At 37.1% G+C, this 17,583-nt stretch overlaps 1 protein-coding gene across 7 annotated transcripts in view; it reads right to left on the minus strand.

Moving 5' to 3' along the window:
* Window positions 1–2,809: 2,809 nt before the first annotated feature.
* The window catches only part of NUCB2 (nucleobindin 2), a gene marked incomplete at its 3' end in the record, with an annotated part of 48,912 nt that continues 34,138 nt past the window's right edge, over window positions 2,810–17,583 (minus strand). For 2 of the 7 annotated variants that reach the window (XM_079928083.1, XM_079928082.1), the window contains exons 11-13: window positions 8,267–8,437; window positions 7,900–7,981; window positions 2,810–3,216 (exon numbers count right to left, since the gene is read on the minus strand). In XM_079928083.1, the coding sequence (XP_079784209.1) occupies window positions 3,206–3,216; window positions 7,900–7,981; window positions 8,267–8,437 (264 nt within the window). Of the gene's footprint in view, window positions 7,474–7,891; window positions 7,982–8,266; window positions 8,438–16,366; window positions 16,612–17,583 lie in introns of those variants that run through there. The other 5 variants (XR_013829298.1, XM_079928085.1, XM_079928084.1 and 2 more) reach the window with 5 other exon arrangements.

Here is a 17,583-nt window from a genome sequence, read left to right on the forward strand (position 1 = left end):
AGGAATTCCCTGGCAGTCCAGTGGTTAGGACTCGGTGCTTTCACTGCCATGGGCCTGGATTTGATCCCTGGTGGGGGAACTAGGATCCCACAAGCTGTGTGGCGTGGCCAAAAAAAAACAGGTAAGAAAATTTGCACAGCAAAATTCATATCTATTGCTTACAATATGTTGTAAACAAATTATAATCAAAACTAGTTAAAAAATTGTTAAAAAACAAAACAAAACAACTTGTTAACAGGCAGGCAGAGCTTGGAAGGCAACTGGAAGGGTGAGCCTATAAGTAAAAATACACTGTCAAGGGCCGACTGACAACCAAGATGGTACATGGCATTATCATTAAGAACATGACTAATATCAATTAAAATATAAACTTAATTTGTGAAAACTGTAGATATCTGTAAACGTGAAATGTAAATTTTTTTCTACGTAACTCTATAGGCAATATTTGGAAAAATCCCTGAATTTCTAAAATTAAATAAAAGGTTTTATTGGTTTTGTTTTGCTTTGCTTTTATCTCAGTAAACAGTTTGGTAGTGCTGGTAACCATAAATCCAAATTTTTCAATTTGGTGTCTTCACCACTTGCTGCTGCTGCTTGTTCTGGCTCAGTTCTTGAATTTTTTTAAGCAAGGTTACTAATGCATAACTAACTACTCAGCCATAAAAAAGAACAAAATAATGCCATATGCAGCAACATGGATGCACCTAGAGATTGTCATACTAAGCGAAGTAAGTCAGAGAGAGAAAGGCAAATATATGATTATCACTTATATGTGGGATCTAAAAAAAGGGTACAAATGAACTTATCTACAAAACAGAAATATTTACCGATATAGAAAACAAACTATGGTTATCGGGGGTAAATGGGGGGAGGGATAAATTGGGAGATTGGGATTGACATATACACACCACTATATATAAAATAGATAACTAATAAGGACCTACTGTATAGCACAGGGAACTCCACTCGGTACTCTGTAATGGCCTATATGGGAAAAGAATCTAAAAAAGAGTGGATATATGTATATGTATATAACTGATTCACTTTGCTGTACACCTGAAACTAACACAACACTGTAAGTCAACTATACTCCAATAAAATTTTTTTTAATGAAATAATTAAATAAATAAATTATAGCACTATTGAAGTAGGAAATAGATGGGCCCCTGGGCTGGACAGCTGGTGTTTTATCAAATGGAGCAAAACTGAAGCTTTGTCCTCAGCCAGACAAGAATGATGCCCTTCTCCCTTCCTCCATTGATATGGAGGGAATGAACTAGCAGTGGGGAACTTGTTGCAGCAAAAATAGAAATGAGGGAATTCCCTGGTGGTTAAAGATCTGCCTGCCAATGCGGGGGACACGGATTTAAGCCCTGGTCTGGGAAGATCCCACATGCCGCAGAGCAACTAAGCCCGTGCACCACAACTACTGAGTCTGCACTCTAGAGCCCGCGAGCCACAACTACTGAGCCCGTGTGCCATAACTACTGAAGCCCACGTGCCTAGAGCCTGTGCTCTGCAAAAAGAGAAGCCACTGCAATGACAAGCCCGCACACTGCAACGAAGAGTAGCCCCCACTCGCCGCAATTAGAGAAAGCCTGCATGCAGCAACAGAGACCCAACGCAGCCAAGATAAATAAATTTACAAAACAAAATAGAAATGAGACTTTTCTTTTCTGATAAACAAGGAAAATAAGGAAACAATGAACAGGCTGGGGAAACAACATAAACAGGCCTGAAAGAGTTAAGCAATCTTGGTTATTCTTTAGCTGTTACTACTAACAAACACTTGTAGCTAGACCTGTCCTTCACAAAGCTGATTACTCTTGATTCCATATGAATTACCCTTTGCACCTAGCATTTCTTCTCCCCCACACTCCCTTGTAGCACTCTTCATTTCAAAAAGAACATCATGGGCTGATAACTTCAGGGCCATCAGACCCGGTTGCTGAGCTGCCTGATGCCAGCTTTGGCCATGAATTTGCAGAAGAAAAGAAATGCAAGACCTTAATTACTTTGAGCCTTATCACCTACCCCAGACTTCAAGCCCCAGGCTATATAACCTTTCCTTATTCCCCAGGGAAGGGGGGGGCACAGTTCTGGAGGCACTAGCCTGCTGTGTTTTTCCCTTTGTCAGGCAAAGATTAAGGCCATTTTTCTTGTTTCTCCAAAACTCTGTCTCTGTATTTCTTTCTGGCATTGGTGCACAGACAGCCAAGATTTTTGGCATCACTATTTATAATAGCCAAGCAACCTAGGTGTCCATTAACAGATGAATGGATAAAGAAGATGTGGTATACACACACACACACACACACACACACACACACACACACACACACTACAATAGAATATTAGTCATAAAAAAAGAATGAAATATTGCCATTTGCAGCAACATGGATGGACCTAGAGATTATCATTCTAAGTGAAACAAGTCAGAGAAAATATTATATGATACCACTTATATGTGAAATCTAAAAAATAATACAAATAAATTTATTCACGAAACAGAAACAGACTCACAGACATAGAAAACAAACGTGGTTATCAAAGGGAAAAGGGGGATAGAGGGATAAACTAGGAATATGGGATTAAAAGATACAACACTATGTACAAAATAGATAAACAGCAAGGATTTACTGTATAGCACAGGGAACTATATTCAATATCTTATAATCTATAATGAAAAAGAATCTGAAAAGTATATATACACATATAAATATATATGAATCACTTTACTGTACACTAATATAATATTGTTAATTAACTATAGTTCAATATGAAATTTTAAAAACTGAAAAAAGTCACCTATTAGATCTAAACTGTTGGATTTTAATTAATTAATTGATTAATTAACTAATTAAAACATGGGTAGGGAAAGACTGAAATCCTGCTAATGATATTGTGTTAAAAAAAACAAAAAGCAAGGAAAAGATCCAATTTCCTTCAAATCTCATACCTTGAAAACAAGCTGTAATTAGAGTCTTCCATTGTATCACCTATAGGAACTCTGCATTTTACCTAATACACCTTAGTTTCTCAATTCCAACAAAAAACAAATGAATTATTCAAGTATCAAGTTGAGACACCAGTGGTTAAGGGTAAAGATGATCTTCTCTAGCAGCTTTTTCAGGCGACAAAAATCTTGCATGAAAATGATGAAGGTCATCATCTAACTCTGCCTCTTTATCAATTTCTTCTCGATTTATTGCACAGCTATAAAACAAAAATTAAACTTTAGGCACTAACCAGAACTAGACTTGTCAATATTTCTCCCTAAAGGAAATACATTTCTTACCCCCTCTTTTATTAGCTAGACTTAAAAGTCGCATTATCACAAATATTAAAATTTCCTTTATATTTTTCCTCATGGGAAAAACAGATTTGCATTTAGGCTTATGGTAATACAAATCTGTTCAATTAGCATGAAAAAAATGCCATTGTAAACAAATCTTGGTTAAAAAAAAAAAAAGTAGAGCCATATCTCAAAGGATTTTTTACCACTGCTTCTAAATTGCAGTTTCCTTTAGTGAGCATCAAATATTCTAGAGGACCACTGTCTTTTAAAATATAACTTTAATTATATATATCTAAGTATACTATAAAATGTACATGCTTCATGAAAATTAATATGAGAAACAAAGTTCCAAATTACTTATACATACCACTAAGTCAACTAGACCAAAGACTTCTTAATATCTAAGAATATGAAGAAGAATGGGATAAATCAAACACAGGATGAATACTTTCTAACAGAGCTGGAAAAAATACTATTAGCAACTCTTTAAGAAACAATCTTTACTCATAAATGCCCAATACTCATAAGAACTGGGATTCCTTATGCCCATAAATAATCTTAGGCCAACAATTCTTTTTTTAATAATATAAATTAATAATTTGCTGGAAACTGTGAGGTATGTCTACATTAATATCCGTCCGTTATCTACTCATGCCAAAAGAGCATTTTAAAAAATTTCTCTAAGTTCTCCTCCAATTACTATTTTTTTACTTGAATATATTTGACATATACCACTGTGTAAATTTAAGGTGCAAGATGTGTTACTTTGATATATTTAATATATTATAATATGACTGCTGTTGTATTGATATTTGTCACATTTCATAAAAGTACAATATTATTGTCTCCAATTACTTTCTGATTTGACCCTAGTCCACCATCTAAAAAAATTTATCCTAGGTGAATCCCTGTCTTATCACAATAACGCTTACAGATAGAGTCATCAACAAAAGGATATCCCAGAGCATTTAAAAATATTTGCTACAATTTAAACAACAGAGATAGGAATTCTTTTCTATCTCTAAAGAAACATAGCATTAGTCTCCTGAGTGATTTCTGTGGGTTTTTTTAAGCTACATATAAGCAGAACTTTTCTAGATTCCTCTATTTAATTTTGGGATCCATGATTTAAGGAAAAAAATCTGAAGTGTTTGGAGGAGTATGCAATGATTATTTTAAAATTTGTAAAATGAGAACTAAGAGTTTTAAAAATTATTAATGTTAAAAGAAACAGTGTAAATTTTTGAGGTATTACAGTGGATTTGTTCACTCAACAGCTTTAAACATGCATTCCTGTACTACAGGGGTAGGAAATTAAATATTATTTCCCAACCTCCCTTGCAGCTAGGGTTCCAGATATGATTGGTCCAAACAATCAGATGTACTCACTTGAAACTTTTACTCAGAACTGAATTACATGGGGAGAGAAGCAGGACATGAAATATCCATTTTTGCTGACACAAAGCAAGGCAGAGGTGGTGTGGTTCTGGAGCTGGCAACTTCATGACTTCCTAATATGGCAGGTGGCTTCCTGATTTAGCAGGCAGCTTCTTGATGGTTCCAAAAGCAGCAGCTTCTTTGGCAGCCCAGTCTCATGATGCAGTTCCTAGAAGCTCAGCCTAAGTTCCATTCTTTCAGCCCTCCCAAAGATTCTGTGAGCTATCTATCTATACTGCTCCCCCCCCATCAATCCCATTCTGTTTAGTAGCTGAAGATGATTCTATTACTTACAATGAAGAATCTTAACCTATACAGAATTTGGTAGCTAGAAGTAAGGTGCAGCAAGTAAAAGGATCTGAAAAAATGGAATTGGCTTAGTTAAGAAGGTAGGGTTTGGGGCAGTGATACTTCATGCCAACTGAGGTTAAGGTATCAGAGAAAATGGTGGTAGAATTTCAGAATGCTAGCATGTGTGGGCTGCGCCTTGCCTCTTTCAGAAAAGTGCTACAGGAGAGATGTGGCTCGGGCTAAGTTAAGCAAGTCTGCAGAGATGGAAGGCAATATAGCTTTGCCGAGAGAACTGCTCTCTATCTACCAAATAAATTGATAAAGTCCCAAATCTGGAGCCCTGAAGAATTGAAAAAGTCACTTACTGTACTACCGTACTCTAAACTGAAACAGTTATAAGTAAAGGTTCTGAGGAAGCGCTAAAGCTTTCACAACCTTTCCAAGAACCTTCCCTTAAGAATTTTCTGCCAAATAATGGGAGCCATCCTAAGGAAAAAGATCAGATTAAGACTGCTGTTATCCCATCCAAGCCTATAGTTTAAAACAATCCCAAGTGGGTACCATTCATTTAAGACCCAACAGGAGAAAAGAACACAGAGGCCAGCAAGCAAAAGATGAAGTTCTTTGTTAAAGATGTCTTGACAAGATCTCTGTGGTTTCTCCTGGTAATAATTGAAGAAAACAGACCAGAAACGTACAACTTTTGAGGGAACTGTTTTGTCAAAAAGCAAAACGAAACAAAAACAAACAAAAACCCTAAACCTGGCCTGAAACAGCCTGTAACTATCTGAAACAATCCCAAGGCCCCAAACCCACAATAACAGGAAGTGAAGTGCGAAGACTGTCCAGCCTTCCAGAAGAGGACACTTCCCAATGCCCACTTGCGTCCTTGAAGGTTAATGGGCAATAAAAACATCCTAGAGGGCAATGCCAAGGGCCCCTGAGGACATTAGACAAGGGAGTTCCTCCCAGAAAGGTGAAGCAGGGGTTGCCTAATAGAAAAACCAAAGAATATATTTATGGACAGAGCAGAGAGACCTTGCTATTTTTGCCAAGCAGTATTTTTTTAATTGTTATGGAAAGATGACTGCTCTGTTTCCTGTTTTCCCCTTTTCTAAAAGGTTGATTTTATTGCAGTTATCCTGTATCTATCCCATTATGCATATGGTGCTCAGGGGGCAGACATGTTGCTTTTTAGTTTGCAGATGACCAGAACATAAAAAAACCACATCCTAACCTGATGGAGGGGACTATACTCAGATGTCATGGGCTTTGAACTACATGCAATAATAGATTGGGTTTTGGTGGTTTCCTTTTGAGGTGAGGGAAGTGAGCGGTTTCTGTTTTGGAAGAATGTACATAGATATTTAGGTAACCAAAAGGCTGTTTAAATTAAAGCTGTAAGTTGCCTACCAAACATTCCCTCTTCCCTTCTTAAAGGGAAACCTTCCTAAAAGAATCCTAACTTTTAGCCTGTCCCATTGCCAAATGGATTTCTCAGCTTCCCTAGCAGCTAGATGGCCATGTGACACAGCTCTGGCCAATGAGATGTAAATTCAAATGCTATGTGGTTCTCTGGGAAAACTGCATCAAGGAAGCTGATTCAACTGGGGGACATTCCTTTTGTTGCCCTTCCCCACTGCGTCCAAGAGCCATCTTGGACCCTGAGAATGAAATAACTCGAGAATAAAAACTATGCACTGGGGAGAGCAGAGGAGAAAGATAGGAACCTGTACATCACCTACTTCCAGATTTCTTCTATGTAAAAGGCAGAAGTTCTTATTCAGTTTAAACCACCATTATCTTTGGGTTTTCTGCTATATGTAGCAAAACCTGATCTTGAATGATAGAGTATAAAGCAAAATTGTAAATGAAAAATGAACTTAAGTGGTAGCAAGAGCTGTTTGGTTGAAGAATTTCTAGCAGTTAAGATTGCTGAAAGTAGGAAAAAGTTACCAACACACACTGGGGAATACTATGGTCTTCTCAGGAGAAGAATTATTAATATCAAAGAGCTTTTATTGAGAGAGGGGATGATAAGCACCCATAAAAGAGTATTTACCTTTATGAATAAGAGAAAACAATTTATTTTAAAAGCAGTGGGTGGCGCTTTCTCACTTAAATAGGTACTAATAGTTTCATTAAATTATGGCATAAAGCCACTTAATTAAATCACTAAAGGAGAACAAAGGAAAAAGAAAAGAGGTATGAAAATGAGAGCAGGTATTGAGTTTGTTTCCTTCCTGGTTCTGGTAGACTTCAATCCTTAAACATCTGTGTCCAAAAAAAAAAAAAATACGTTCTCATTTAAAAAGTATCTTCCTTTATTCCATATATGCTTTAAAATATTTACTGAGCAGAGGAAAAGGAAGGGAGGTAAAAAGATGACACACATGATGATGTAACAATTTTATTCTAAGTTCTGGCGGACTTTGGACTTTAAATGCCTGTTCAAAAAAAAAAAAAAGCCCTCATTTTAAAGGTATCTTCCTTTATTCTGAATATTCTTTTATACTTAGATATACTGAGTATTTGCTTTTTAACTATGTTTAGTTAATCACTGATTACAATTAAAAAACATATTCTGTGATAGTATCAATAACTGATTAGGAAGAATTATGAATAATACTGAAAAAAATCATTTCACCATGCATATGGCTATCAAATTATATAGCTTTTGAAATGTACTGATGTATACAAATTTGAGAGGCTTTTTCATTTTTCTGTAACACAAATTGCTCTATTTCCACAAATAAACAGAAAATAGCACAGATATTAATGACTTGAAATTATATTTGTAATAAATGTGAATTTCTATTTATTCAATTTTTTAATTTCCTCAAACAAACAAACAAATAAACAAAATTACATACGTGGCTGGATCTTTGATTCTCCACCAGGCACTGATGGGGAAATTTCTTGTTGTAATTTTTTTTGTTCCATCTGCTGTAAAACCTAGTGAATGGAAAAAGAATGCCTTAAAAGTAAGCGTTATTTGATTTTCTCTGATATGTATGACCATTGACAATGCACAACAAACTGAAAATTGTTTTCCAAAATGGGATATTTACGTTCTATAATTTAGATTAATATTCAACAAGGAAGTTTAAAAAAATGCAGTTTAAAAAATACTAAAATTTAAAATACGACAGCTAATTAAAATATATTACAAAAACACAGGCTTGTAGCAAAGCCCCTAAAATCCTTTTTAATGCCACAAGCCTTTTTACAAAATATCACCTGATGGTATTCCAGCTTCTGAGCCTCAAGTTGGTCATGCTGACGTTGTAGCTCTTCTTTTTGTTTCTGAAGCTCATCTGCCTTTTTCTTAAGTTCAGTTTCTTGTATGGAGATAAGATTTTCATATTCCTTCAGTTCTTCCTCTGTGAAGAACTGTTGTTGATCCAATGTCTAAAAGACAAAGAAATGAGAAAAGAAAAACCTTAGAAAGAAAACAAAAAGGTCTGATTCAGCTTTAAAATTCTATGCTTAGCAAAGTACAAAAGAATATCTATAGTATTATATCTTTTGGGTAAGAAAGAAAGGGAAATAAGAATATACACACTTGCACTTATTTGGGCAAAAGATATAACAGGAAGGAAAATCCAGAAACTAATAAGACTGGTTACCTACAGAGTAAGGGGAGAACTGGGTGGAAAGGACAAAGACAATGTGGGAAAAAAAAAATCACACTCCTTTGAATATGCCTTTTTTTGCAGAGATTTGATTGTTGGAAACATATCAATGTTTCACATACTCAAAGAAAAAAAGAAAATAAATAAAAATCCACGAGGACAGAAAACCTCTCCAAATTGAATACAAATAGAAACAAATAATACTTTTATTTTAAGTGAATAAAACAATCCACAGAAGGGGGCAGGAGAAAAGAACTAACCCAAGAAACTTTTTTTTTTTTGCGGTACGCGGGCCTCTCACCGCTGCGGCCTCTCCTGTTGCGGAGCACAGGCTCCGTCCGGACGCGCAGGCTCAGCGGCCATGGCTCACGGGCCCAGCCGCTCCTCCTCCCACACCGGGGCACGAACCCGTGTCCCCTGCATCGGCAGGCGGACTCTCAACCACTACGCCACCAGGGAAGCCCCCCCAGAAACTTTTGATCACAGCATTTGGACTATATGCCCTTAGGCTAAAACAACAAAAAAAACTGTAAAAAATATTAAAGTCTGGCTTTGCAGAGGCATCGATTAGCAATTCTGAAACTCTTCGTACATCTTAGGATTGAACAAATAAATACAATATTATTGTGGAAAATAAGAGCCAGGCTTTGTATGAAATATGGAAAAAGAAAAAGAATGTATTGCAAGTACAAGCGTTAGATTGAAATTTAAGGAGATATCAGTATGAACTCATGAGTTTTAATACCTCTTGATAGCTAAAATATAAAAATGAATATAAATGTATAGATGTGTCTATATACATATGTGCATGCATGCATATATATATATACACATACACATACTATAAATATATATTTTATATATATATATATATTTTTTTAATTCCTCAACTCTGTTACTTGATAAGACCTAGAAGCAATGGCACTCCAGTAGCAAGGAGCAAATCCAATGTCCAGATCCTGGACTGTAATATTGATCTCCACTAAAAGGAACCAGTGCTCCTCAGAAAAATGTCTGAGTCCAGAGGTAGGGCAGAGAAAGAACAAGATGAGCCTTGGACACCTTATTACGCTAAAAAGTAAGGAAGTCCTCAAAGAATGATAGGGACATGCCTGAAGGACACAAAAGCCAGTCTGAGGAAACTCCTACTAGCCAAATCAGGGACAATTTGAGCATTGAAAACAAATGACAGTAAGAATTCAAGTTTACTGAATAAAATAAGAAGCCAAGAGTCTACATTGATATAAACAACTAGAGAAGGGGGAAGGAACAGCTACAGTGGAAAGTCAAAGGGAATATTGGCTTTTTCCACCTACAGCGGAAAGCCAACTAAGGAATGATGATTAGAAAATCACCATTTGTCAACAGTCACAGTAACAATTTATTCTGGCTAGATTCATCAATGCATGCTAAACCCCGTAGATAATGAGTCTCAAAGTATATCCCCAAAGAAAATACCTTTTTAAACAGTAGAGCAATCTCATTTTTTATTGGTGGAAATGTAAATTGGTACAATTCTTCTGAAAAGCACTTTTACGAAGTATATCAACAACCTTAAAAATATGCCCTTGGTCCTGGTAATGCTACATTGAGAATTTATCTTAGAAAATAACCCTGAACACATAAAAACTTTATATAAAAATGTGTTTATAGCAGCACTATCTTTTTAAATAACAATAAAAGACTGGAAATAACCTATATGTCTAACCCTCAGAAAACAGTTAAGCGCCTCCATAGTTATTAAAACAATTCTTACAAATAGTATTTGGAAATACTTTTGATATGATGTTGAGTGATTTTTTTTTTAAGCTGACTTCTGATTCTAGCAGTATGGTGGGATAGACAAGATACTTTTCAAATTACAAAAGGTAAAATAGTAATTTTACAGTGGGAAAACCTGGTAGACACCACCTTAACCAAATAAGCAAAGTTAACATTGCCAGTTATGGAAATAATCAGCAGCATATGATTCTTGATATGATGCACTTAGCATCACTTCAGTGATATTCCTATCAAAAGTAGGAATCATAAGGAAACACCAGACAAATTCAAAATGAGGGACATTCTACAAAATAACTGGTCTGTAATTTTTAGAAATATCAATGCTATGAGATACAAAGACTCAGGAACTGTTTCAGATTAAAGTAGACTAGAAAGACATTACAACTAAATCCAATGCATGATCTTGGATTTTCTTTTGCTATAAAGACCAATACAGGAAAAATTGACAAAAATCTCAATAAAATCTAGAGATTAGAGAATAGCATTGTGTGTGTAGCATTGATAATCTTATTGTGATTATGTAAGATAAATCTTTGTTTGCAAAAAATACACACTCAAGTATTTAAGGTTAAAGCAGCATCGTGTGCAACTTACTCTCAAAAATAATTATAGATGTTATATATAAACACACACACACAGATTAAAAATAGAGAAAGAGAGAAAAGGAGGGAGAAAGCAAATGTAGTAAAATGGGAAATCTGGGTGAAAGGTATTCAGGAATTCCTTGTTCATACTTGCAACTTTTTTGTAAATCTGAAATTATGCCGAAGTGAAAAAGGTATATAATTATCTATTGATCCAGTTCACCAGAAGCACTCAAGGGAATTCATGTTCAAATAATCTTAGCATTCTTTTTCTTCACCAATGTCCAGAAATAGTTCAAACGTTAGACAAAAACTTACAACAAAAAAGAAGCTGATTTCTTTAACCTCAAACTAAGATGACCAATCGTCCCAATTTGTCCAGGATTGTCCAGGTTGTAACACTGAAAAGTTCCGCATCCTGGGAAACTCCACAGTCCGGGTAAACCAGGACAGTTGGCCACCCTATCTCAAACTAATTAAAAAGGTAATATTTTTATTTTATATAGGAAAGGACAATGTTCTTTTTTTTTTTAACATCTTTATTGGAGTATAATTGCTTTACAATGGTGTGTTAGTTTCTGCTTTATAACAAAGTGAATCAGCTATACATATACATATATCTCCATATCTCCTCCCTCTTGTGTCTCCCTACCACCCTCCCTATCCCAGCCCTCTAGCACCGAGCTGATCTCCCTGTGCTATGCGGCTGCTTCCCACTAGCTATCTATTTTACATTTGGTAGTGTATATATGTCTACATCACTCTCTCACTTCGTCCCAGCTTACTCTTCCCCCACCCCCGTGTCCTCAAGTCCATTCTCTACGTCTGTGTCTTTATTCCTGTCCTGCCCCTGGGTTCTTCAGAACCATATATATTTTTTTTAGATTCCACATATGTGTGTTAGCATACGGTATATGTTTTTCTCTTTCTTAGTTCACTCTGTATGACAGACTCTAGGTCCATCCACCTCACTACAAATAACTCAATTTCGTTTCCTTTTATGGCTGAGTAATATTCCATTGTATATATGTGCCACATCTTATTTATCCATTCATTTGTCAATAGACACTTAGGTTGCTTCCATGTCCTGGCTGTTGTAAATAGAGCTGCAAAGAATATTGTGGTACATGACTCTTTTTGAATTATGGTTTTCTCAGGGTATATGTCTAGTAGTGGGATTGCTGGGTCTTATGGTATTTCTTTTTTTTTTTTTTTTTTATGGTATTTCTATTTTTAGTTTTTGAAGGAACCTCCATACTGTTCTCCAAAGTGGCTGTATCAATTTACATTCCCACCAACAGTGCAAGAAGGTTCCCTTTTCTGCACACCCACTCCAGCATTTACTGTTTGTAAATTTTTTGATGATGGCCATTCTGACTGGTGTGAGGTGATACCTCATTATAGTTTTGATTTGCATTTCTCTAATGATTAGTGATGTTGAGCATCCTTTCATGTGTTTGTTGGCAATCTGTATATCTTCTTTGGAGAAATGTCTATTTATGTCTTCTGTCCATGTTTGGATTGGGTTTGTTTTTTTTGATATTGAGCTGCGTGAGCTGCTTGTAAATTTTGGAGATTAATCCTTTGTCAGTTGCTTCATTTGCAAACATTTTCTCCCATTCTGAGGGCTGTCTTTCGTCTTGTTTATGGTTTCCTTTGCTGTGAAAAAGCTTTTAATTTTCATTTAGGTCCCATTTATTTTTGTTTTTATTTCCATTTCTCTAGGAGGTGGGTCAAAAAGGATCTTCCTGTGATTTATGTCATAGAGTGTTCTGCCTATGTTTTCCTCTAAGAGTTTTATAGTACCTGGCCTTACATTTAGGTCTTTAATCCATTTTGAGTTTATTTTTGTGTATGGTGTTAGGGAATATTCTAATGTCATTCTTTTTTTTTTTTTTTTTTTGCGGTACACGGGGCTCTCACTGTTGTGGCCTCTCCCCTTGCAGAGCACAGGCCCCAGATGCACAGGCTCAGCGGCCATGGCTCACGGGCCCGGCCGCTCCGCGGCATGCGGGATCCTCCCGGACCGGGGCATGTTGGCTGTGGGTTTGTAATATATGGCCATTATTATATTAAGGTAAGTTCCCTCTCTGCTTACTTTCTGGAGGGTTTTTACCATAAATGGGTGTTGAATTTTGTCAAATGCTTTTTCTGCAACTATTGAGATGATCATATGGTTTATCTCCTTCAAGTTGTTAATATATTTTATCACATTGATTGATTTGTGTATATTGAAGAATCCTTGTATTCCGGGGATAAACCCCACTTGATCATGGTGTATGATCCTTTTAATGTGCTGTTGTGTTCTGTTTGCTAGTATTTTGTTGAGGATTTTTGCATCTATGTTCATCAGTGATATTGGCCTGTAGTTTTCTTTCTTTCTGACATCTTTGTCTGGTTTTGATATCAGGGTGATGGTGGCCTCGTAGAATGAGTTTGGGAGTGTTCCTCCCTCTGCTATATTTTGGAAGAGTTTGAGAAGGATAGTTGTTAACTCTTCTCTAAATGTTTGATAGAATTCGCCTGTGAAGCCATCTGGTCTTGGGCTTTTGTTTGTTGGAAGATTTTTAATCACAGCCTCAATTTCAGTGCTTGTGATTGGACTGTTTATATTTTCTATCTTCCTGGTTCAGTCTCGGAAGGTTGTGCTCTTCTAAGAATTTGTCCATTTCTTCCAGGTTGTCCATTTTATTGGCATATAGTTTCTTATAGTAATCTCTCATGATCCTTTCTATTTCTGCAGTGTCAGTTGTTACTTCTCCTTTTTCATTTCTAATTCTATTGATTTGAGTCTTCTCCCTTTTTTTCTTGATGAGTCTGGCTAATGGTTTATCAATTTTGCTTATCTTCTGAAAGAAACAGCTTTTAGTTTTCTTGATCTTTCCTACTGTTTCCTTCATTTCTTTTTCATTTATTTCTGATCTGATGTTTATGATTTCTTTCCTTCTGCTAACTTTGGGTTTTATTGTTATTCTTTCTCGAACTGCTTTAGGTGTAAGGTTAGGTTGCTTTATTTGAGATGTTTCTTGTTTCTTGAGGTAGGATTGTATTGCTATAAACTTCCCTCTTAGAACTGCTTTTGCTGCGTCCCATAGGTTTTGGGTCATCGTGTTTTCATTGTCATTTGTCTCTAGGTATTGTTTGATTTCCTCTTTGATTTCTTCAGTGATATCTTGGTTCTTTAGTAGTGTATTGTTTAGCCTCCATGTGTTTGTACTTTTTACATTTTTTCCTGTAATTGATATCTAGTCTCATAGCATTGTGGTCGGAAAAGATACCTGATACAATTTCAATTTTCTTAAATTTACCAAGGCTTGATTTGTGACCCAAGATATGATCTATCCTGGAGAATGTTCTACGAGCACTGGAGAAGAAAGTGTAATCTGTTGTTTTTGGATGGAATGTCCTATAAATAGTGATTAAGTCCATCTTGTTTAATGTATCATTTCAAGCTTGTGTTTCCTTATTTATTTTCAATTTCGATGATCTGTCCATTGGTGAAAGTGGGGTGTTAAAGCCCCCTACTATGGTGGTGTTACTGTTGATTTCCCCTTTAATGGCTGTTAGCATTTGCCTTATGTATTGAGGTGCTCCTATGTTGGGTGCATAAATATTTACAATTGTTATATCTTCCTCTTGGATTGATCCCTTGATCATTTTGTAGTGTCCCTCTTTGTCTCTTGTAATAGTCTTTATTTTAAGGTCTGTTTTATGACATGAGAATTGCTACTCCAGCTTTCTTTTGATTTCCATTTGCATGGAATATCTTTTACCATCCCTTCACTTTCAGTCTTTATGTGTCCCTAGGTCTGAAGTGGGTCTCTTGTAGACAGCATATATACAGGTCTTGTCTTTGTATCCATTCAGCCAGTCTATGTCTTTTGGTTGGAGCATTTAATCCATTTACGTTTACGGTAGTTTTCAATATGTATGTTCTTATTACCATTTTCTTAATGGTTTTGGGTTTGTTATTGTAGGTCTTTTCCTTCTCTTGTGTTTCCAGCCTAGAGAAGTTCCTTTAGTATTTGTTGTAAAGCTGGTTTGGCGGTGCTGAATTCTCTTAGCTTTTGCTTGTCTGTAAAGGTTTTAATTTCTCTGTCGAATCTGAATGAGTTCCTGGCTGGGTAGCGTAATGTTGGTTGTAGGTTTTTCCCTTTCATCACTTTAAATATGTCCTGCCACTCCCTTCTGGCTTGCAGAGCTCCTCCTTAAAGATCAGCTGTTAACTTTATGGGGATTCCCTTATATGTTATTTGTTGCTTTCCCTTACTGTTTTTAATATTTTTTCTTTGTATTTAAATTTTGATCGTTTGATTAATATGTGTGTTGGCATGTTCCTCCTTGGATTTATCCTGTATTGGACTCTCTGTGCTTCCTGGACTTGATTGACTATTTCCTTTCCCATATTAGGGAAGTTTTCAACTATAATCTCTTCAAATATTTTCTCAGTCCCTTTCTTTTTCTCTTCTTCTACTGGGACCCCTATAATTTGAATGTTAGTGCATTTAATGCCGTCCCAGAGGTTTCTGAGACTGTCCTCAATTGTTTTCATTCTTTTTTCTTTATTCTGCTCTGTGGTAGTTATTTCCGCTATTTTATTTTCCAGGTCACTTATCTGTTCTTCTGCCTCAGTTATTCTGCTACTGATTCCTTCTAGAGAATTTTTTTTTTTTTTTTTTTTTGCGGTACGCGGGTCTCTCACTGCTGTGGCCTCTCCCATTGCAGAGCACAGGCTCCAGACATGCAGGCTCAGCGGCCATGGCTCACGGGCCCAGCCACTCCATGGCACGTGGGATCCTCCTGGACCGGGGCACGAACCTGTGCCCCCTGCATGAGCAGGTGGACCCTCAACCACTGTGCCACCAGGGAAGCCCCTCTCTAGAGAATTTTTAATTTAAGTTATTTTGTTGTTCATCACTGTTTGTTTTCTCTTCAGTTCTTCTAGGTCCTTGTTAAACGTTTTTGTATTTTCTCCATTCAATTTCCAAGATTTTGGATCATCTTCACTATCATTACTCTGAATTCTTTTTCAGGTAGACTGCCTATTTCCTCTTCATTTGTTTGGTCTGGTGGGTTTTTACCTTGCTCCTTCATCTGCTGTGTGTTTCTGTCTTCTCATTTTGCTTAATTCACTGTGTTTGGGGTCTTCTTTTTGCAGGCTGCAGGTTCGTAGTTCCTGTTGTTTTTGGTGTCTGCTCCCAGTGGCTAAGGTTGGTTCAGTGGGTTGTGCAGCCTTTCTGGTCAAGGGAACTGGTGCCTGTGCTCTGGTGGATGAGGCTGGATCTTGCCTTTCTGGTGAGTAGGACGACGTCCGGTGGTGTGTTTTGGGATGTCTGTGACCTTATTATGATTTTAGGCGGCCTCTCTGCTAATGGGTGGGGTTGTGTTCCTGTCTTGTTAGTTGTTTGGCATACAGTGTCCAGAACTGTAGCTTGCTGGTCGTTTAGTGGAGCTGGGTCTTAGCGTTGAGATGGCGATCTCTGGGAGAGTTTTCCCCATTTGGTATTACGTGAAGCCAGGAGGTCTCTGGTGGACCAACTGTCCTGAACTCAGCTCTCCTATCTCAGAGGCACTGGCTTGACACCTGTAGGAAGGAAGGAAGGGAGGGAGGGAGGGAGGAAGGAAGGAAGGAAATAATTAAAATAAAAAATTTTTAAAAATTATTAAAAATAAAATAAATTAGGGCTTCCCTGGTGGCGCAATGGTTGAGAGTCTGCCTGCCGATGCAGGGGACACGGGTTCGTGCCCCGGCCCGGGAAGATCCCACATGCCGCGGAGCGGCTGCGCCCGTGAGCCATGGCCGCTGAGCCTGCGCATCTGGAGCCTGTTGCTCCACAACGGGAGAGGCCACAACAGTGAGAGGCCCGCATACCGCAAAAAAATATTAAATAAATAAAATAAATTAAAAAGTAATTAAAAAAGAAAGAAACAAAGAAGAGAGCAACCAAGCCAAATAACAAATCCACCAATGATAACAAGCAATAAAAACTATACTAAAAAAAACAAACATAAAAAACGGACAGACAGATTATCTAGGACAAATGGTAAAAGCAAAGCTATACAGACAAAGTCACACAAAGAAGCATACACATACACACTCACAAAAAGAGAAAAAGGAAAAAAATATCTATATAAAAAAAAAAGGAAGAGAGCAACCAAATCAATAAACAAATCTACCAATGATAATAAACTCGAATTACTAAACTAAGATAAACATAAAACCAGAAATAAATTAGATGCAGAAAGCAAACCCCAAGTCTACAGTTGCTCCCAAAGTCCACCAGCTCAATTTTAGGATGATTCGTTGTCTATTTAGGTATTCCACAGATGCAGGGTACATCAAGTTGATTGTGGAGATTTAATCCGCTGCTCCTGAGGCTGCTGGGAGAAATTTCCCTTTCTCTTTGTTCACACAGCTCCTAGGGTTCAGCTTTGGATTTGGCCCTGCCTCTGCATGCAGGTCGCCTGAGGGCGTCTGTTCTTTGCCCAGCCAGGATGGGGTTAAAGTAGCAGCTGATTAGGGGGCTCTGGCTCACTCAGGCCGGTGGGGAGGGAG

This window comes from Stenella coeruleoalba (assembly GCF_951394435.1).
Source record: "Stenella coeruleoalba genome assembly, chromosome: 8".
In the NCBI taxonomy this organism is placed as follows: Eukaryota; Metazoa; Chordata; class Mammalia; order Artiodactyla; family Delphinidae; genus Stenella; species Stenella coeruleoalba.